The following is a 23,163-nucleotide window of genomic DNA, read 5'->3' on the forward strand; positions in this document are numbered from 1 at the left end:
ATTGAATCTGTATGGAGCGTACTCCTAACAATGAAAGGAAATGATATTGAAATGCTTTTTTCTTGCCATAGGTAATCCACAGTTCATGGAAATAAACCCCTATGAACCGAAAAAGGACAACTTTATGAAAGCTAAAGACTTACAGTTCACATAAGAACAAAGTCAGACTTCACCTCGTTTAACAAATGTCAAGATGGATTCTTTTCAAAGAAGACAGCTGTTGAACCTGCCGTTTCCTCTGAGGAACTTTTACTATATCCGAAAATGCAAGGTTCTCAGTATTGCAAAATGAATTGGATATTTCATGGAATATACTTGCATATCAGAATTCGGCTTAAATAGTCATGAAGAACGTTTCAGAAAGTCAAGATTCGCAATTAGATACGTTCGTAAATTTCAAATTTAATTTGTCGTCGTGTTTTGATTTATTACAATGGAAACTGAACTAATTAATAAAAATACAGATATTAATCCATATGCTTCCCTTGGTAAGCTCTGCTGATACATTATGCGAAATCTGTGTTGGCGAAATGCATAACATTATTAATATATTGAGATACTAGTTATATAATATTTATCAAAATATAACTAAACTGAAAATTCCCACCAACCTGTCATAATATAGCTAGTAGAGCTGATACCTTGGATGATTATGCATCTATTTATTCCATTTCTCTCAAAAAAATAAAAATTTTTGGGAGGGTGAGCCACTGGCATGACTTTCTTTAGCAAATGCCTAAAAGAAATAGATAAAAGTGGAAAGAGGGTGGAGAAAACAACATTATATCTAAACAGAGAGGAAGACACGAAGTAGTTTTTAATGACTTTGAAAAACAAAAATAACAAAAAATTAGCATCGAAACTGGTATGAAATGGTATTGTATAACATCAAGTGACCTTGACCTTAGCTGCAGACACCTTGCTGTAAAAGTCGAGGGTAGCTGTTCGATCTTATTAAAATATCTGGAAATTCTCATAATTAAATCTGATTCCATTTACTTCAAAATCATCTGTGACTTCTATTACCTCAAACATAAACAGAACAACGGTAACATTAATTATAAAAAACTGTGGTTCCCGTGAATAATGAAAAATAAAAAAAAAGATTTTTGTTATTTAAAGAAAAACTTGATATTCGAAAAATCAGAATTTTAGAGTCCTTCTGAATCCTGGAACACTTTAAAAATTTAGGACTTAATTTGGATAAGCTAAAATATATTATGGGATTTTTAAACTCTGGGTACCCTGACATTTGTAATATTAGTTTTCCAAAAATATCAAAGGCTCATTCCACTCAAAATTTCCTTCAATGAGCTCTTTCCAATGGTATATAAATCTTTAACTTTTAGGGCTATATTATAAGAAAAGAAAAATGTCACCAGAAATATATAAAGCTGATGATTTGGACATACAAATAAGGAAAAATGGCAAAAATCAAAAATATTAAAGAATGAAGGCTGATATTGACAATAATCAACACATGCAACTGTTATATTATTCAAATAATAAGTTTTATTACTTTCTAAACACACAGATTTTAAAATAACTTGTAAGGGTTTTCAGTAAAAATTTTATTTTTAAAATGCCCATGTGTTTATGCCATTTTTCATCTAAAGGCATTTATCATCGTTGCCGGATTAATATTTGAATGATAAAGTAAATGATGAAAAATTCTGCTGTCAATAAAATTATAAAAATATATAAATCTGTTTAAACAATTTTACAAAATAATTATTGATTTATAAGTTCTGGATAAAGCAACGAATTTTATTAACCTTTGATGATGACTTTAGTATTAAAATAACTAAAGACATTGCAAATAATGAAGTATTATTTTTGAATGAAACTGTTTTAAACATCTCATCTTCAATAGTTTTAATATCAAAAGATAAATTCTAAAACAAAAACACCTGATTTAATAATGAATAATTTATGTATTTTTAAAATCCCATTTCTGTATTTATTTTCATGGATAAAAAAAATCTAAGGTTAACTTGCAGTCGTAAAAGTCAAATTTACATAAGTTCTTATGGACGAATGACAGTACTTGCTTCTCAGATTGTGCTTTTAAAAGATTCTCATTCCATACTGCAACCTAAAGGATTGCTACATGTTTCATCACTTACAACTAAGACACTTTCTCATTTACAAAATGGCTCTGAAGGTAAGGACAGTGATATGTTCCACATTTTGTACAACTGCACATCACAGTGAATTCTCAGGTACTGGTTTCTTTCCATCAGTTGGCAATTAAAGATCATCAGCTACTTTATAACCATATAACATAGGATCAAGGGGCTCCCATTTAGGTTTAGATAAAACAAATCATGTGATATGTGGTAAACTATGCTCTTTTTATATTGTATTGTTGCATAGCTATTGGTAGGTTCTAAAACATGACCTCTTGGAATGATGATACATATAGTTTCTCTGATCTGCTGTTTTACAGATTGTTGCCTCTTCAGTACTCTTGTCAAATACTCTTCAGCCATAATAACTGTGACTTTCAAAATTATTTTTAGTTCCAAATTCTTTTAAATACATTTCTGGATGTTCTTTATGAGCAGCAAATTTAGTCCCAAATTTGCTTGTATACAGCCAGTCAGGGAATGCACTGCAGGTGAACACTTGGCATAGTTCCCTCTAGCTGAGCACAGTCAGTGTATGAATGGCAGTATTTTATTTACTGAATTCCCAGATCCAGTTTTAATTTTTCACTGCATCCTATGATAATGAAGCTCATTCCATATAATGCAAGAACAAAATTAAGACATCATATAGATGAAAGGATTATAAGTTGGTTACATCCTTGTTGAACTGCATGAAGTGCATAAATAATGCATCGTAGGTCTGCTTCTTCTACATCAGAATTCAGTTCTGGAATTTAAATATAATCCAGCAGACAATCTTCTAAAATTATATTCATCTGGACCTCTGAAATTACAAAGATATTGATCTCATTGCACGATCTTTTTAGATAATTAACCTTGGATGAATTAATATTTCCAGGCAATCCTCGTTTGGCTGCTTTAGCAGTCACCTCTGTCCATGCTGATGCTCCACCCTCTTATCGAGCTCCTGCTCCTTGATTACGGAGCACCCTTCTCCTTCTAAAGCTCCAACTCCTGCCTACAGAACACCTTCACCTTTTATAACATTTCAACTCCATAAGAGTAAACAAAAATTAGTTTTGACAAGAAACTGATTATATTTTTTTTATCTAATTTCTCCTGATATCAATAATTTCTTCATTTATGAACAACATCCATTCTTCTGAAATTTAAACTACAAAGCAAAGTTTATATGAACCTTGATCCTCAGTTTATTATTATTATTATTATTATTATTATTATTATTGTTTTAGTCATTATTATTATCATTAAACAAATAAAGCAGGGTCCAGCTCATATTGACTTCAACTACCCCGTGAAGGACGACTTCTTTAGGAAACGACTTCGGACACCAGGAGGCAAGATGGATATCTTCACCAGGAATTGATTTCGTTGGTATTTTCCTGATGACTTGCCGTCTGATGAAGGTCAACAATGTTTTCAGGACTTGGGTCTGGCCGAGTCTCCTACCAGGAGAGGCTCAGTAACCCTTTAGTATCAATCCCTCCGGAGGAAACAAACCTGCCCCTAAGCCTGCTTTACGCCTTTAGTTGAAATGATTGGTTTGGTTGCTACTTGTTTGTTGATATTATTGTTATTCTTCTGCAGGTATTAAATGGGTTTTCATTTCTTTCTATTGGTCTTATAATTGCTTGAATATACAAATCTCCTCAACAGAGTTTTTGATGCTGCAAAAGACTTGTTTCCATCTAAAACCTTTGTGATTGTGCAGAAATGACTACTTGTCTGTACCTAATTTGTGTACAAAATACTAAATGATATTATCCATTTTAACATAACATTATCTTGAATGAAATTGATTTATGATAAGCAATATCTGAGGTCATGAAATCATTCTGAGTTTAATAAGCAACTCAGCTTTGAAACACCCTATGAAGTTCATGACAACATCCAATGAATGCCTACTTAACTTTTGGGAAAGATATTTTAATAACGCATGTCTTAGTATGATGAAATATCTGTATTTTAAAGATCTAACTAACATTCTAATAAATTCTGATTTCAAGTTATTTATACAGATAAAAACATATGAAATTTCAAGTAGTCACTTGTTTTTCCTTTTCCTGACTGCTTTTATTCCTAAGAAATTTTATAATGACAATTCATTAACAGTTTTAGAAATTTATTTCTTTGTAATAAAAATCATTAAAGATGTAAAGTCAATTTTCTTTATGACTGATATATTACTATTAACAAGATTCATAATATCCAGAATGAAATCTTAAAACATGATACCTGGTGTGATATTCATCCCATTCCTAATCAAACTTTTATAAAAAAAAACCTTAAGCTTCAAAATTAATATTGGTAGATATCTTACCAAATATGGTTTTAGATTTTATTGAATCTGTATGGAGCCCCTATCCTACAATGAAAGGAAATGATATTGAAATGCTTTTTTAACATGGAAAGTAACCCAGTCCTGGAAATAAACCCCCTATGAGTTGTACCGAAAATGGACAACATATACTGAAAGCTAAAGACTTTTGTAAATGTCAGTTCACATAAGAACAAATGTCAGACAATCACCTCGGCTGCAAATATCAAGATGGATTCTTTTAAAAGAAGACAGCTGAGAAGAACCTGTCATTTCCTCTGAACTTGTGTAAATTTGACTTTACTACGATCCCAAAATGCAAGGTTCTCAGTATTGCAAAAATAATTGATATTTCATGGAATAAACTTGCAATATCTGAATTCGGCTTAAAAATATATATGAAGAACGTATCTTTTGATAAAAACAATTGATTGAAATTAGATATTAGTTTAATTAAAATTTCAAATTTAATTTGTCGTCGTGTTTTGATTTATTACAATAAAACTGAACTAGATTAATAAAAATACAGATATTAATCTATAAAATCAATAATTATTTGGTAAGCTCTGCTGATACATTATATGCGAAATTTTATTGAAATGCATAACATTATTAATACATTGAGATACTAGTTATATCAAATATTTATCAAAATATAACTAAACTGAAAAATCCCACCAAGATGTCATAAATATTTTAAAATAGAGTTTTTATGAAAAGTTACTGTTGATTATGCATCTATTTAGTCCATTTCTTGAATAAAAATAAAGGTTTTTGGGAATATAGCCACTGGCATGACTTTCCTTTGAGGTAAATGCCTAAAAGAAATCAGATAAAAGTGGAAATTTTGGAGGGAAACAATTTATATCTAAACAGAGAAAGACACGAAGTAGATTTTTAATGACTTTGAAAAACAAAAATGACAAAAAAGCCTTCATCGAAACTGTTAAGAAATGGTATTATATAACATCAGGTGACCTTGACATTAGCTGCAGATCACCTGATATGTAAATTAGTAAATTTTCATCTTATTAAAATATCTGGCTATCTGGAATCTTTTTTCAGATAATTCCATTTACTTTGAAAAATCATCTATGACTTAGGTACATCTACATCGAACATAAACAGAACAACCATGGACAGCAATTAAATGAGGCGTCCAGCGCTTTTAAAACCCGCATTAAAGCCCACATTTTTTGTTATTAAAGAAAAAAGGCCTTTAAATTTTAAATTTAAAAAGGCCTTAACTCTTTTATTTCTCAAGATATTTTCTTCAGGTTTGAATTTTTGGAATGTTTAGGACCCCCAAAAATATGATGTTATATATGAAAAAAATTAGACTGCACAATTTGATTGACTGATTGATTGTATGATTGACTGTAAAATTGATGAACAAAATTAATGCTGAAGTTTACAAAAGTACGTATTATTGCTGTAAGACCCTTATAGAAGCACATGATTATTGTTTATTTGTATTATTAATACCCAAGGAATGACCAAGAACATGATTGATGGTATGACTGATTGCGTGAAGTATGATTGATTGCATGATTGATGAACAAAATTAATGTTAAAATTTACAAAAGTATGGATTATTGCTATAAGACCCTTATAAAAGCACATGTTATTGTTTATTTGTATTATTAATACCCCAGGAATGACCAAGAACATGATTGATGGTCTGACTGATTGCTTGAAGTATGATTGACCGCATGATGGATGAACAAAATTAATGCTACAGTTTACAAAAGTACGGATTATTGCTATAAGACCCTTATAAAAGCACATGATTATTGTTTATTTGTATCATTAATACTCAAGGAATGACCAAGAACATGATTGATGGTATGACTGATTGCATAAAGTATGATTGATCGCCTAATTGATGAACAAAATTAATGCTAAAGCCTACAAAAGTACGGATTATTGCTATAAGACCCTTATAAAAGCACATGTTATTGTTTATTTTTTATTATTAATACCCCAGGAATGACTAAGAACATGATTGATGGTATGACTGATTGCTTGAAGTATGATTGACTGCATGATTGATGAACAAAATTAATGTTAAAATTTACAAAAGTACGGATTATTGCTATAAGACCCTTATAAAACCACATGATTATTGTTTATTTGTATTATTAATACCCAAGGAATGACCAAGAACATGATTGATGGTCTGACTGATTGCTTGAAGTATGATTGACCGCATGATGGATGAACAAAATTAATGCTACAGTTTACAAAAGTACGGATTATTGCTATACGACCCTTATAAAAGCACATGATTATTGTTTATTTGTATCATTAATACTCAAGGAATGACCAAGAACATGATTGATGGTATGACTGATTGCATGAAGTATGATTGATCGCATGATTGATGAACAAAATTAATGCTAAAGCTTACAAAAGTATGGATTATTGCTATAAGACCCTTATAAAAGCACATGGTTATTGTTTATTTTTTATTATTAATACCCCAGGAATGACCAAGAACATGACTGATGGTATGACTAATTGCATGAAGTATGATTGATCCATGATTGATGAACAAAATTAGAGCTAAAGTTTACAAAAGTACGGATTATTGCTATAAGACCCTATAAAAGCACATGATTATTGTTTATTTTTTATTATTAATACCCCAGGAATGACCAAGAACATGATTGATGGTATGACTGATTGGGTGAAGTATGATTGATCGCATGATTGATGAACAAAATTAATGCTAAAGTTTACAAAAGTACGGATTATTGCTATAAGACCCTTATAAAAGCACATGATTATTGTTTATTTGTATTATTAATACCCAAGGAATGACCAAGAACATGATTGATGGTATTACTGATTGCGTGAAGTATGATTGATCACATCATTGATGAACAAAATCATTAATGCTAAAGTTTACAAAAATACGGATTATTGCTATAAGACCCTTATAAAAGCACATGATTGTTGTTTATTTGTATCATTAATACCCCAGGAATGACCAAGAACATGACTGATGGTATGACTGATAATGATAATAACATGGCATGCAAAAGAATGTTAACACTTACATTCAGCCGCGAAGTGAAGAGCAGGTAGTAGGACATTGAAGTTTATTCCGTTAACCATTATCCTTGAGAATACAGGTGGTTGTCAACAGAGGGTCCAATGTGGGGCAGGGGGGCAAGGGTAGGAAGATTAATTGAGCCTGATAGGTTCATAATCCCCCCAGGTTGTGGAATCATTTTCATCCGCAAAGCCACAGTCATCAGGCTGTTCCTGCCCTGGCCCCATTGCACCAGCCTCTGCTGGCATGACCAGCTCTTGCTGTTGCTGGATGAGATCCTCAAGGAAAGACCTGTTTGGTGTAAACATGAATGGCAGTAATTTCTTCAAATCCTTTATCTTCGCGGACTGCAAGGCAATAACTACCAGGTAATTCTGGGGTAGAACAACAGCACTGAGGTCAGGTCTCCTGTCTTTCTGGGTCTTCGTTGTCCAATGCGTCCCTTTTCTAAGGGGACTATGTCGTCTGAGTTACTGTCATCAAAACTGTAGCCATACTTCAACCTGTATGAAGAATGCTCCTTGACTGATAGGACAATTTGGGAGGCCTTCTGAAACAAACCAATTGGTCTCCTAGTTACATAACTTTCCAGAATCTTGATGTCCTTAAGTAGGTCTGGTCCATACGATGCACCTTGATACGGTCCTCAGACATGGCTTCTTTCATGAGGCGGGCATAACAATCTGGAGTCTCTATCTCTGGATGTCGGCGGAAATAATTCTCAAGGACTCCAAATGACCGATCACAAGGCAGATAAGAGTGGCCACTCACCATGAAAATCAGCTCTACCCTCATGGTAGACCTCCTCCAGCCACTGCAAAATACAAGAACCAATCTCTATGGCACCACGATTTCCTTGGGTTTCATCCCATAAGAACATGTTACTAACTTTAGTTTCACAGTCATAAACGCAAAAGTTGTATAACCACAGTTTTCTCAGGTAGTACACCTTATTAGCATTCAGCTTTGGGTAAGGCAGGGTTTGTTGGAGGTCAATGGCTATGGCCCTCAACCCTGGGATCTTTTCAAGCTCGTGCTTCCTTAGAAGATCCTTTGCATCCTTGGCCTTTGTTTTGTGGCTTTCCATTTGTTGTTCCTGAGTAGTGCAGTCTTTGCCCTTGCTCTTAAGTTCTGTGATCTGTTTGCCAATTTGGGTACAAGTGTTGCAGACATACCTCTTTGGTGGCTCAAATGCAATATTGTATTCTGTTGTAAAGATGTGCCTGTAAAAAGACTCTGTAACTATTTCCACATCTGGGTGTTCCAACCACGTCTGCTGCTTGTAGTGCTGGTACAGCATCACAATAGACTTGTCATGTTCATGAGCCATCAAGTACTGGTGGTGAGGGTTTTTCACCCTACTGTAGTGACTAGTAGTCACCGGGAGACTTTGAATATGCTGATGACACAGTCTAACTTTGGCCCAACAATCTTACGTTTATTAGGCCTGCGGCCGCGCATATCACTTGGTGGAGTACTGGTTACTGAGGCCTCCTTTTTCCGGGCCACCAATTCCACCCTATCCCTAGATAGGCCATGCATAGCCATAAAACCCTTCCTACACACTGAGTAAGAAACACCAGAATGCATAACAGTACAAAAAGTTTTAACTTTAGATGGCTTTTGAATTCTTAGTATACTTTCTCTTAAAAGTAGTCTCACTAATACAGCCACTGATATAAGCATTTTGCTTGTCATAATTCCCAACTGCCCAAAATTCATTAAGAATAACTTGAACTTTTTCCATACTGACTTTTTCGAAACATCCATCTTTACACTGGGCCCCAATTTTCTTTAGGCCTACCCTTTTCTTTGTTGAGGCATAGCTTACGTAATCTTCCCCCCTATTTCTATTAGCCTTTGCCACATTTTTCTCCCAACCTTCAACATTTCGCACCAAAGACCTATCCTTCTTTACCACTACTTTTTTGGGCCCCTTTGGTGTGGCCTCACTCTCACTAACGCTAGCACTCTCAGGTGGTAACACGTAATCAGGATCGAGTTCACTATCATCCGCTAATGCATTATCGGATTCGTAACCTGAAAACTTTTTTTTCTTACTTGGCCTAACATCACGCTTCGGCGTGTTACGGTAGAAAAAGCCGATACCATGGCTATTACCACTCGATGTTGTAGGCTGAGGGTTATCTATCTGATCACGACCATTAGTAGACATTGCCGATAGCAAAAACACTGGGCATTGATAATCACTTCAAAATAACGAAAAATGTCACGAGAATCTTAGCTGCTTTGCACTCCCGCCACACTCGAATGTTTGTTTACAAGACGAAGGAGCAATGGCTGCCACTCGCTCCGTGTTAGCGTGAAAAAGGTTCTCGAATTCGAGAGTTTTCAAAAGGCGCATTAGATGAGTTCTCTTTATTTTATTATTAAAAAATAAGTAATATTATTAATTTATAAAGATAATTCAATTATAATAATAAAGTACATAAGACGAAAACATTTTGTTAAAAATTACGTATTTATGTTGTGAAAGAATGCGCTTGGCAGCCCTGCTGGAGCAGTCAGCTGACGTGTGGGTGAGTGGTGAGTGCCGGGTTTAGTCCCATACATCGTGGCAAGTTGCATGGCTCGGTACTTACGGGTGAAAACCAATGTTTATATAACGCAAAATTGAACCTTATTCTCATCATCAAAATATACACTCGCTTATACCATTCGAAAGAGGAAACGAAGGGGAATCCGGATGTACGATACAATGCATTTCTCAAATTTGTGGCGAGTGCGTGTTTTAGCGCTGGGAGCCTCAATTATAAAAAAAAAAAACTGCGAATAATGAAGAATGAAAGCCACAAGATTTTTGTTGATTAAAGAAAAACAAAATATTCGAGGACAGAGTTTTAGAATCCTTCTGAATCTGAACACTTTAAAAGAGAACTCCATTTGGATAAGCTAAAATATATTATGGCGTTTTTGCCCAAAACCCTCAGTTCGTAAGTTAGTTTTCCAAAAAATATCAAAGGATTCCTCACGAGTAATTGCAGTTCATCCTCTGGCATTCTGACTCAGAAAGCATTTATAAGAAAAGAATGTGATTTTAGGGATAATGTAAAGTTTTGGGTACATAAATACGCTTAATAAATTACTGGAAAATCTGAAAAAAGGCGTAGTAGGTCAACTTTGACTGAGAACTGTATTGCCATTGTACATTAGTTATGGGTGTGCTCGAATGAACTTGGAAGTACTACAAAAAGTTTCAGTTACATAATCTGACGATTATGTAAACTTTTATATAAAGTTATACATCGTTGCTGGTTCCATAATATAAAAAAAAGAATGGTGAATATGAAAAATCCTGCTGACAAGAACGCGAAAACGTGTTATGTAAGTGTTTGACTTTTACCAGTCGTTATGGTTTCGTTAACTCTCGAGAAAGTCCAACGACATTAATGGCAGTTTTGCGATGATTTTAAAATAACTGAAGAGGGCAAGTAAATAATGTTATTATTTCTGGTGATGTGTTTATAATTCACTCATCGTGGATAATGAAAAGCATACAAAAAGTTTACAAAAACACTGATTTAGAAAGAATTAAGCACGAGAAATTGTGCGTTTTTCTGATTAAGAGACTTTAATGATATGAAGTCGTGGAATTCCTGTATAGAAAACCACATTATTACACAAAGGGAATGAAAAGAAAAGCACTGGTAAAATAAAAACTTACTCATGATGATGATTTCTTGATCATAACCTACATACTGAACCGTTCAAGTGCTTTTCTCTCTCTCTCTCTCTCTCTCTCTCTCTCTCTCTCTCTCTCTCTCTCAGACCACAATCTGTATTCTTTTTACAGATGAATAATTTACCTCATTTCGAACTACCATTCAATTATACACATGGATTGCTGACTAAATACAAGGCCCAGATCTTTCTCTTCACTTTGCAGAGATTGCTCCAGATTAATGAATTAAACCCCCCCCCCTGTGACGTCACAGTTCCCTCAGATCAAAGGGAGCTTCCAAGGCATATAAATAACTCAGATTTCTTCCATCTGAAGCACTTCCTGTTATCTCTTCCGTTTGCACAGACATGGCTCTGAAGGTGAGAAAGATATTTTACCTTTGGTGCACACACACGCGCGCGCGTACACACACACTCACACACACACACACACACACACACACACACACACACACACACATATATATATATATATATATATATATATATATATATATATATATATAAATAAATATATAAAAGCAATGGTATACTAAGTAAAGAACAGTAAGTCGAAAGGCCTTGCACCACTCCGTCGTTTCACTTTCCCCTCGTAGCATTGCCTTCATTCATATATTCATCGAGTTCCATATTTTCGTGATTCAGTTGTACATGTATATATATATATATATATATATATATATATATATATATATATATATATATATATATATATATATATATATATATATATATATATAAATAGATATATATATATATATATATATATATATATATATATATATATGTGTGTGTGTGTGTGTGTGTGTGTGTGTGTGTGTGTGTGTGTGTGAATATATCCAATCATCTTTAAAATCTGATGTATAGATGAGCAGATATTCATTTCATTACTCGAGTTATTTGGTATTAACCTGTTGAATTAAAATTTCCAGGCAATCCTCGTGGCTGCTTTAGCAGTCACTTCTGTCCTTGCTGATGCTCCACCCTCTTATCGAGCTCCTGCTCCTGCTTACGGAGCACCCTCTCCTTCTAAAGCTCCAACTCCGGCCCACAGAACACCTTCACCTTCTTATAATGCTCCAGCTCCAACGGTAAGGAAAATTATTTTTACAATATTTTTTTTTATCTAATTTCTTCTGATATCAATAATTCCTTAACACAATATCCCCTCTTCTGAAATTTGAACTGCAAAGCAATGGTTATATGAACCTTTATTATTATTATTATTATTATTATTATTATTATTATTATTATTATTATTATTATTATTATTATTATTATTATTATTATTAAACAAAATGGCAGTTTCAACAGCATTTATTTTATATAGTAAACGCTCAATTCGTCTTATTAATAGTTTTTCTTGCGCTGGAATGGTTGCAAGCAATTGACCAATATTCATATCCGGTGGTTTAGTGATGTGTAGGAGGTAGTTCTCGATCCTGTCTCGAATGATGCCCTAACGAGGAGGGCGAAACTAGTCGACATTCAACGAGAACTACCTCCTACACATCACTAAACCACCGGGTATGAATATTGGTCAATTGCTTGCAACCATTCCAGCGCAAGAAAAACAATTAATAAGACGAATTGAGCGTTTACTATATAAAATAAATGCTGTTGAAACTGCCATTTTGTTTAACAAAACCTGTATTAAAGGTGTTTTTTCTTAATTTTATTATTATTATTATTATTATTATTATTATTATTATTATTATTATTATTAAACCATTAACCAGGGTCCAGCTCGGTACGACTTCAACTACGCCGTGAAGGACGACTACTCAGGAAACGACTTCGACACCAGGAGGCTCGAGACGGCCACGACACCAAAGGAACTTATTACGTGCAGCTTCCCGACGGCCGTCTGCAGAAGGTCATTTACTACGTCAACGGCGACTCTGGGTACGTGGCCGAAGTCTCCTACCAAGGAGAGGCCCAGTACCCTCAGTATCAGCCCCCCGGAGGATACAAACCTGCCCCTAAGCCTGGGTACTCTTAAGGGATATGATTGGTCTGATTCGTTTTGTTGTCATTTTATTGTTAATGATTGTTGGTAAATAAGAAGGACTTTCTGATATGTCTGTAAATAAGTATGTTAACTTTAAATGCACGTATTAGCCTTATTTATACCCCCATGCATAAAAACAAATAAAAAAGAATATTCTTAAGATTTAACAGTTGCTTTATTACCTTAAACTCTTGTACGGGTATGTTAGAATTACATAGTTCAACCAGATTGTCTTATGGTACAAAAAAAAGATAATGTATCATTTTTGTATTAAGAGATATATATATATATATATATATATATATATATATATATATATATATATATATATATATATATACATATATATATATATATATATATATATATATATATATATATATATACATATATGTTGCCTCTGTCTGTTATTTTTTTATTAATTTGGACTAATGATAGGTAATATATCAGTAACTGTATGAAGCATCATAACAACGCTCAAAAGCAATCCTCAGTTACTGAAAGGATTTTCATGGAAACTAATCAGTAAATCTGACTTAACAAATAATTATCATAATGCAAATTAGTTTGGTAGAACGTCTGGTTTTCCCTGCATTTATCCCTAAGAGATGTATTACAGTAACTATTAATCATGCGGTTATAGAGAGTTTGTTTCCTCGAAATAAGAAATTTGATATTAAAGATGCAATGAAATGTCAACCGAGATTTTACCCTATGGAGAGTAGCGCTATATCCCTAATGAAAATGCATTAAAGTATGTGGTTTTGATTTTACATCCCATTGGTAATCAGAGTTATGTGTTATATAGAAGATACCTAAACCCAAAAACTATATTTGAGGGATATTACTAATATGGTTTGATATTCTTATTGAACCTGAATTATCCAGAAAAAGAATAGATACATTTATACGATCAGCGAAAACTTAATGGAAGCTAAAACCCCGGGGGGTAGGGTGGTTAAAAGTGTTCAATTGCCGATTGCGTCTCATTTTACCTAGTGGCAAGATGGATTCTTTTCAAAGAAGCCCACTGTCGAACCTGCCGTTTCATCTGAGAATGTTTCACTTTTCCGACTGTGCAAAGTTCTCAATATTGCAAGAGAACTACATATTTCAAGTCATAGAATGGCATTTCTGAATTCGTTTTAAATGGTCCTTAAGAAAGTTTCAAGAAGTCAGGATTCGCAAATTTATTTTGCCGTGTTACTTAAATCCTGGTCTGTAGAACTTCATATTTAAGTTACCATTTGTGTTTGATTGCGAGTAGAACTATTAACCTTTGCCACTAATGCTGAAGGAGACTATCAATGATTTTGTTATTTTAATTTCATAATAGGCAGAACGTTATATGTAGATCTTTATGAAAATTTTACCCAAAATTGGAACTTTTTAGGAAGACAAGACTTTTTAGTGGTGGATGTCCAGCCTTGGCCGATGTATACAATCACAGAACGTCCTTGTTTAATAAATACACTTAACCTCACCTGCATATCAAATTTCTTCTAATTAACATAGAGTTATATCTGAGCCTTCAATATCATACTTGCTGTTTAAGCCGTTCCAGATATGCAGGAGTCATAAATTACCATGTAGTACTTCAGAAGCGATTTTGTGACCCCTGGTGGTAAAGTGATACATAGCTTCGAGCAAAACAGAATAAAATAGTATTAGAATAAATTTATCAAAGTTGCTTAGAGGAAACAGAGATGCTTTAGACTTGGGTGGTAGTTCGTTATTTTCGAAAGCTCTCATTGTATTAAAGTAACTAAAATTGTCATTTTCATTTGCTCTGAATCAAGTTTTCATGTGAATCGCTAATTATATTTTTGCTTTATTGCCATCGGGAATAGCTTGTTTTTTTTGTTAATGTATTCCTCGAGTTTGTGCCTAATCTACAGTAGGTCGGAATAATTTAACGTCAATTATCTATAATTTTTACTTTTTATATTTTCTGTGAAGAGAGTGTTTAATTTCTATTCACAGTTCTAACACCACATGTAAATTATTTAGCAGGTTTTGTAGATTTTCATCTACAAAATTGAAATGAATGACAAAAGCAAATACATATAATACTTAATATATATATTATTAAAATCATTGTCTATTACCGGTTCTCTTTTCAGCAGAACAAAATACAACATGACCGCATCTTTGAATAAAGTGAATACTTCATAGGCTCTGTAATTAACGTGAAGGCATGCACTCAAAGAAATACTATGTGACATTACAAGCCAATCATATAGATTTTTCGAGGGCTCAGTTTAATGCTATTTCATACTCATTATGAATTATGAATTAATGGACACGTTAGGCAATACTTGCGGATGTTAGGGTCTGGCTCAAAATAATGTTAACACTACTGACATGAGACTGTTAAACAACCGATAGTTATATCGACGTCAAGAGTACTGCAAGGGTTTTAAAACTACCGTTGAATCAGTCTTATCCACGTTTATTATTACTATTATTATTACTATAAATATACCAAGCAATATTTGACTCACCCTCAGAAATGATAATTGTCTTAAGTCATTCTTCTAACATTATTTATTTTTGATTTGAAGCATACCACCTGCTAACTGACGGTCATTTTTTCCTTAAGTTTATCGCACAATCCGAGGAAACAAAGGTGGCCAGTGGCCCTTCTTGCGGTAGCAACTGGAGGAGATACTGTTTAGTGACACTTCAAAGACCACCACATCCTTGGCATCAAAACCCAAAGGCTTATCTGCCATTAAGGGCGTTTCCTTCCCCAAGGATTTCCACAGTCATCCACTTGGCACTCCTCTGCCTTGGGATACGGCACTTTAGAATTGCGAGCTATTGGCGCTCCTTAGGGCAGAGTTGTGGAGGCAATGCTGCTTACTACCGCCGCAAAAGTAGTAAAAAGAGTTTTTTGTTCAACATTAAGCCGTTTCTGCTCTCAGGAGATGGCTCGAGAGAAATAAAGTTTTAAAAAATAAGAAAACAGACACATCGCTACATTCTCACTTTAACCGCTAGATTGAGAATTGTCCATTTTGCAGAAAACATCAAGGGACTCATTTATAATTCAGTATAGAAATTATGAATGTGCCGATATTTTTACTCTATAGTCTCGTCATTTTAGGTAATATGAAACGTAATCTCATATTATTCATAAACATGAGATAGCTAATAAGAGTATCTTATAGTTATAAGTTAAAGTAAATGTACTGTACAAAAAAGTATCGGTGTCATTTTTTCATATGGTTGAACATCATCCATTTGAAGTTAAGGAAAGCTATCAAAAATGTCAGTGAGATACAACGACACCGTAAAAGAAGAACGGAGAGGGAGAAGTCCATGAAATACATAACAATCATCATCTCTAAGAAGACAGACGCAAGGTCAACTTTATTACTTAATCTTCATTTTACGAGGAATGCTCCACATTACTCAACATGACTGCTTATATTGCCGGAGGTCATTTTGCTTTCTCAGACCAGATAAGTGACGTAATTGTCCCCCCTCCCCCACCTTCCTTCAGGCAAAGAAAACAAACGTCAGTTGAGTCTTTGAGAGATATATAAATACCTACTGGGCCTTCCAGATGAGGCACTTGCTGTTCCCTTTCGCTGACACGAACATGACTCTTACGGTAAGCGAGGCGATTTCTCTGTCGACTATTCCGCTGGAAAAGGAATCTAAGGTTGTTCTGTAACGTGTACTGCAAACATCGTATGATTCATTTAATCTTTGTAGACAGAAAAGACAGTCTTAGAGTGGAGTAGTTAAGAAATCAGTCAGTCTTTAAAAGATATATATACTGTTATAAGGAGAGAATGAGATGAAAAAGGCACACAAGTTATATAGTACAAAGACTTGTGATGGATGGCACAGGGTACCAGACAGGCTGCGTTGGTTTATGTATAAAAAGTGCCGAAACGAAAGGTTTCTGACATGAGTGAATTGATGTAGTTTGGTAAAACAACTGTGGCCTTATGAAGCTTTTGTTTACTCGGGAATTAATGCTTGGTTCAGTAGTTACGGTGAGTCGTTTTCTTTACAACAGTAAGGGAAAGGACCTGGTGGTGCAAATGACAGTTACACAAACATGACAAGATATGCAGTTTGTTATCTCTTAGTTTCGCTATTTATTCCTTTATGTTTTGATATTTAACCAAACTTATAGATTCTGAGCTATAATTAATACTATTGTATATGTGTGTGTGTATGGTAGATTGTTTGTGTCTAGAGAGACAGAAAGAAAGAGATATTGTAAAATGTCATTTGGAAAAGTTTCCACCACCTGCCTTTAAATTTCTCTGGTCTCTTGCTATAGATTCTGTTCGTTTTTGTACTTCGTATATATTTGCTGATATCTACCTATATCCTTAACCTTACAATGTCACATTTTCTTTTTCAGGCAATTCTTTTGGCTGTTTTGGCAGTCACTTCTGTTTTCGCCGATTCTCCACCGTCTTACCGACCTCCTGTTCCTTCCTATGGAGCACCAGCTCCAACAGTAAGATAATAAAAAAAGAGTGGAAAGTAATGTAACTTCAGAAAATTTACACGTGCTAAAAACATATTCTTGAAATCAATCTTGACTTCTGCAGAATTTCGTAAGGTTCCTTCCTATCAAATGAAATGGATAACCACAAAGCAAACTTCATTCGAGCCATTCATTTGGCAATATTTATTTAGGCCTAAGCAATAATGACTTCACATATATAAGTTTGTATCTTCATATATATATATATATATTCTTTCAGGGTCCTGCCAAATACAACTTCAACTACGCCGTGAAGGACGACTACTCAGGAAACGACTTTGGACACCAGGAGGCTCGAGACGGCTACGACACCAAGGGAACTTATTACGTGCAGCTTCCCGACGGCCGTCTGCAGAAGGTCACTTACTACGTCAACGGCGACTCTGGGTACGTGGCCGAAGTCTCCTACCAAGGAGAGGCTCAGTACCCTCAGTATCAGCCCTCCGGAGGATACAAACCTGCCCCTAAGCCTGGGTATGCCTAAGGGATATGATTGGTTAGGTGCTTCTTGTTGTCTTTATTGTTAACGAGTGTTGATAAATACAAAGGGCTTGCTGATACGTCTGTAAATAAGTATGTTAGCTTTAAATGCACGTATTATTCTTATTTATATGTAGATGCATAAAAACAAATAAAGAAAGAATATTCATTAGATTTAAAAATTGTTTTATTACCTTAAACATTTGCATGGCCAAGTAGAAATGACATAGATGATCAAACACCGTCTTGAGCGCAAAAATATACAATGTATAAGTATGTATCAAATATTATAACCATGTTAACACATTCATTTTTTTGAATTAATTCAACCTTATGATAGGTAATATGCAAGGCCAAAGAAATCATCACATGAATCTAATAACCAACATAATACTGCATGAAGCATCATTACAACATCGAAGCGCAACACTTACTTAACTTATTGAAAAACATTCACCAAAACTAAAAAGTCAAACAGACCTTGCAAATAATTACTTATAACACAAATTAGTTCGAAAACATATCTGTATTTAAGATCTAGATACCATTTTGATATTAAAATATGATTTCACATTAAAGTACCAGATAAAAAAAAATATGAAATTTCAGTTTACCACATGCCCTTTTTGCCTACTTTTGTCCCCAAGAAATGCGGCGTGATAGCTATTCATAATGTATTTACAGACGTTTTATTTACTCAAACTAAGAAACCAGTAAAAATTAAAAGAAAATTGTCATATCGACCGAAAAACACTCTGTAAAAGGTAGAATAATATCCACAATGAAATTGTATAACGTATGTGTCTATGATTTACACCTCATTGCTAAACACATTTCTGTGGTATAAAGAAGATACCATCACCTGAATGTTATATTTGGTAGATATTACCTAATATGATATTAAACTCTTATTGAATCTGTATGGAGCGTACAATTAAAATGACAGGAAACGAAACTGAAACACTTTTTTTCTTACCACGATAATCCTCAGTTTAGGGAATAAACCACTATAGTCCAGAAAAGGAAAAGAAAACTGTCTACAATCAGCGGTATCTTTATAAAAGCTAAAACTTTGGGTGGTCAAAACTGTACAATTTCAGAGAGTATCTCATCTGACTTAGGGTCAAGATGGATTCTTTTCAAAGAGGCTCGCTGGACAACCTGTCGTTTTCTTTAAGGAACTTTTATTTTTCCGAAAATGCAGGGTTCTCAGTATTGCAAGATGAACTGCATATTTCAAGGCATACACAGGCATTTCCGATTTCGGTTTAAATAGTCGTTAAGAACGTTTCAAGAAGTCAGGATTCGCAAATATGTTCATGAAGCGTCAAATTTATTCCGCCGTGGTATTTGGGTCCTAGCCTGTTCAACCAGTTAATTGCTTTACCATTTGCTTTTGATCGCCAGTAAAACTTTGTACCTATGAAACTGATGTTGAAGGAGACTATTCATGATTTGGTTGTTTTTCTTTCTTAATACACAGAACTTTATATGTAGAACTTTATGAAAATTTTACCCAAAATTGGAACTTTTAGGAAGACAAGACTTTTTGGTGGTGGATGTTCAGCCTTGTCCGAGGTATACGAGTAGCCTACAACCGCAGAACGTTCTTGTTTAATAAATACACTTAACCTCACCTGCATATCAAATCTCTTTCAATGGCTGTAGAACTATATCTGAGCTTCGATATCATGCTTGCTGTTTAAATCGTTCCAAATATGCAGGGGTCATGAATTACCATGCATTACTTCAGAAGCAATTTTGGGACCCTTGGTGATAAAGTGATACATAGCTTCGTAGCAAAACAGAATAAAATAGTATTAGAATAAATTTACCAAAGTTGCTCAGAGAAAACCGAGATGCTTTAGACTTGGGTGGTAGATAGTTATTTTCGAAAGCTCTCATTGTACTGAAGTAACTGAAATTGTCATTTTCATTTACTTCGAGTCAAGGTTTCATGTGAATCACTAATTATATTTTCCCCTTATTGCCATCGGGAATAGCATTAAAAGCAAATACATATAAAACTTAATACACAGTATATACGATTGAAATCACCGGCTATTACCGGTTTTCTTTTCAGCAAAAGAAAATACCACGTGACCGCACCCTTGAATAAAGTGAATGTTTCATAAGCTCTCTAATTGCCGTGAAGGTATGATCTAAAAGAAATGCAATGTGACACTGCAAGCCAATCAAGTTGATTTTTCGCTTCCCCAGTATGATGCCATTTCATGCTCATAAGACGAGAATCAATAGTAATGCTATTTATGAACTGATAGATATATCAGGTAATACTTGTGGATGTTAGGGTCTGGCTCAAAGTAATGTTAACACTACTGAAATGAGACTGTTTAGCAGCCGATAGTTATATCGACGTCAAGAGCATTGCAAAGGTTCTAAAACTACCGTTGAATCAGTCATCTCCAGTATTATTATTACTTTAAGAGGAAGCAATTTGTTAATTACAAATATATCGAGTAATATTTGACTCCATCGTCAGAAATGGTAGTCGTATTAAGTCATTCTTCAAATATTATTTATTTTTGAAGCATATTATCTGCTAACTGACGGTCATTTTTCCCTTAAATTTGTCAAACAATCCGAGGAAACAGAGGTGGCCATTGGCCCTTCCTTCGGTAGCAATTGGAGGGGATACTGCTTAGTAACACTTCAAATACCGATCACACGTTTGGCATCAAAAGGCAAAGGCTCATCTGCCATTTAAGGGCGTTTTCTTCTATAAAGAGAGAGCTCGAGAGAAATATAATAAAAAAAAGATACACATCGCTACATTCTCACTTTAACCATGATACTGAGAATGATCCATTTTGCAGAAATCATCATCAAGGGATTAATTTTCAATTCACCATAGAAATTATGAATGTTCCAGACACCGATATTTTTACTCTATAGTCTCCTCATTTTAGATAATAATAAACGCAATCTCATATTTATCATAAACATTAGATCTATAATAAGAGTACCTTGTAGTATAATAAAAAATAAATTTACAAATAAGAATTAAAGTGTCTTTTTCATTTAATTAAACAACATCCATTTGAAGTTAAGGAAAGCTATCAAAAATGTCAGTGAGGTACAACAACACCGTAAAAGAATAACGGAGAGGAAGAAGTCCATGAAAACACATAACAATCATCATCTCTAAGAACATATTTCTTTGACAGATACAAGGTCAACTTTTTTACTTAATCTTCATTTTACGAAGAATGCTCTACATTACTCAACATAACTGTTTATTTTACCGGAGGTCATTTTGCTTTCTCAGACCAGATAAGTGGCGTAATTGTCTCCCATCCCCAGACTTCCTTCAGGCAAAGAAAAGAAACGTCAGGGAAACAGCTGAGTCTTTGAGAGACATATAAATACCAGCTGGGTCTTCCAGACAAGGCACTTGCTGTTCCCCTTCGCTGACACAGACATGACTCTTAAGGTAAGCGAGGTGATGTCTCTGTTGACTGTTCAGAAAGAATCATGAGGTTGTTCTGTAACATGAACTACTAACATCGTATGATTTCATGTAATGTTCGTAGACATATAAGGCATAATCTTAAAGTGGAGTAGAGTGAAGAAATCAGTCAAAATCTTTAAAGAATGCGATGGATGACACAGGGTACCAAACAGACTGCGTTGGTTGATATATAAAAAGTGCCGAAATGAAAGGTTTCTAACACAGTTTTGCGCTCAAAGTCATGATTTGCAGCCAAATATACTGAAATGTATCCCGTTTGAAGGACAAGTTAGGCAGTGTATTACTTATTAGTTTCCCTATTTATTCCTTTATCTTTTGATAATTAACCAAACTTATAGATTCTGAGCTATAATTAATACTATTATATATGTGTGTGTGTGTGGTAGTGTTTGTGTCTGGAGAGACAGAGAGAAAGAGATATTGTAAAATGTCATTTTGGAAAAGTTTCCTCCACCTGCCTTTAAATTTCTCTGGTCTCTTGTTATAGATTCTGTTCGTTTTTGTACTTCGTATATACAGTATTTGCTGATACCTATCTATATCCTTAACCTTACAATGTGACATTGTCCTTTTCAGGCAATTCTTTTGGCTACTTTTGCAGTCACTTCTGTTTTCGCCGATTCTCCACCGTCTTACCGACCTCCTGTTCCTTCCTATGGAGCGCCTTCTCCGTCTTATAATGCTCCAACTCCTGCCTACAACGCACCCGCTCCTTCTTATAATGCTCCAGCTCCTGCCTATGGAGCACCAGCTCCAACAGTAAGATAATAGAAAAAGAGTGGAAAGTAATGTAACTTCAGAAAATTTATACCCGTTAAAAAGATATTCTTGAAATCAATCTTGACTTCTGCAGAATCCTGTAAGGTTCCTTCCTGTCAAATGAAATGGATAACCGGAAAGTAAACTTTATTCGAACAATTCATTTGGCAATATTTATTTAGGCCTAAGAAATAATGACTTCATCAAGTTTGTATTTCACATATAATTTTTTTTTTTCAGGGTCCTGCCAAGTACAACTTCAACTACGCCGTGAAGGACGACCACTCTGGAAACGACTTCGGACACCAGGAGGCTCGAGATGGATACGACACCAAGGGAACTTATTATGCACACCTTCCCGACGGACGCCTGCAAAAGGTCACTTACTACGTCAACGGCGACTCTGGGTACGTGGCCGAAGTCTCCTACCAAGGAGAGGCTCAGTACCCTCAGTATCAGCCCTCCGGAGGATACAAGCCTGCCCCTAAGCCTGGGTATGCCTAAGGGAAATGATTGGTCTGATATGTCTAGTTGTCCTTTTATTTGCTGATATGGTTTGATTTTGGTAAATGTTAAAAGATAAATAGGTTCCCGGATATGCGTGTAACTAGGTACCTTCACCTCGAATGTATAAATATTCTTATTTATTTTCACCTGCATGAAGTCCAATAAAAATATTATTGACGATTTACTAA

The 23,163-nt window shown here is 34.6% G+C and overlaps 2 protein-coding genes and 2 pseudogenes across 2 annotated transcripts in view; 3 read left to right on the forward strand and 1 right to left on the reverse strand.

Annotated features, from left to right (window-relative positions):
* LOC136855710 (cuticle protein 21-like) overlaps positions 1–9,114 on the reverse strand; it is an 81,449-nt gene extending 72,335 nt beyond the window's left edge. The window contains exon 1 of the mRNA XM_067133034.1: positions 7,512–9,114. Within this exon, the coding sequence (XP_066989135.1) occupies positions 7,512–7,547 (36 nt within the window). The 5' untranslated portion in view covers positions 7,548–9,114. The remainder of the gene's footprint in view (positions 1–7,511) is intronic.
* An 891-nt stretch (positions 9,115–10,005) lies between these two features.
* Positions 10,006–13,211, forward strand: LOC136851324 (cuticle protein 8-like; annotated as a pseudogene).
* A 3,568-nt stretch (positions 13,212–16,779) lies between these two features.
* On the forward strand, positions 16,780–18,296 carry LOC136855718 (pro-resilin-like). Its single transcript, XM_067133048.1, has 3 exons — positions 16,780–16,839; positions 17,608–17,706; positions 17,957–18,296. The coding sequence occupies exons 1-3, from the start codon at positions 16,792–16,794 to the stop codon at positions 18,218–18,220; spliced, it is 411 nt and encodes a 136-aa protein (XP_066989149.1). The 5' UTR covers positions 16,780–16,791; the 3' UTR covers positions 18,221–18,296.
* Positions 18,297–21,658: 3,362 nt separating this feature from the next.
* LOC136855721 (pro-resilin-like) lies at positions 21,659–23,155 on the forward strand (annotated as a pseudogene).
* The last annotated feature ends 8 nt before the right edge of the window (positions 23,156–23,163 follow it).

Source organism: Macrobrachium rosenbergii, chromosome 3 (genome assembly GCF_040412425.1).
Source record: "Macrobrachium rosenbergii isolate ZJJX-2024 chromosome 3, ASM4041242v1, whole genome shotgun sequence".
NCBI lineage: Eukaryota > Metazoa > Arthropoda > Malacostraca > Decapoda > Palaemonidae > Macrobrachium > Macrobrachium rosenbergii.

Excerpts from the sequence above, each read along its gene's own strand:
- LOC136855718 (XM_067133048.1), top strand. The coding sequence starts at position 16,792 with ATGAGGCACTTGCTGTTCCCTTTCGCTGACACGAACATGACTCTTACG. Across the intron at positions 16,840-17,607 it reads ACACGAACATGACTCTTACG|GCAATTCTTTTGGCTGTTTT; the intron begins GTAAGCGAGGCG and ends TTTCTTTTTCAG. Across the intron at positions 17,707-17,956 it reads ATGGAGCACCAGCTCCAACA|GGTCCTGCCAAATACAACTT; the intron begins GTAAGATAATAA and ends ATATTCTTTCAG.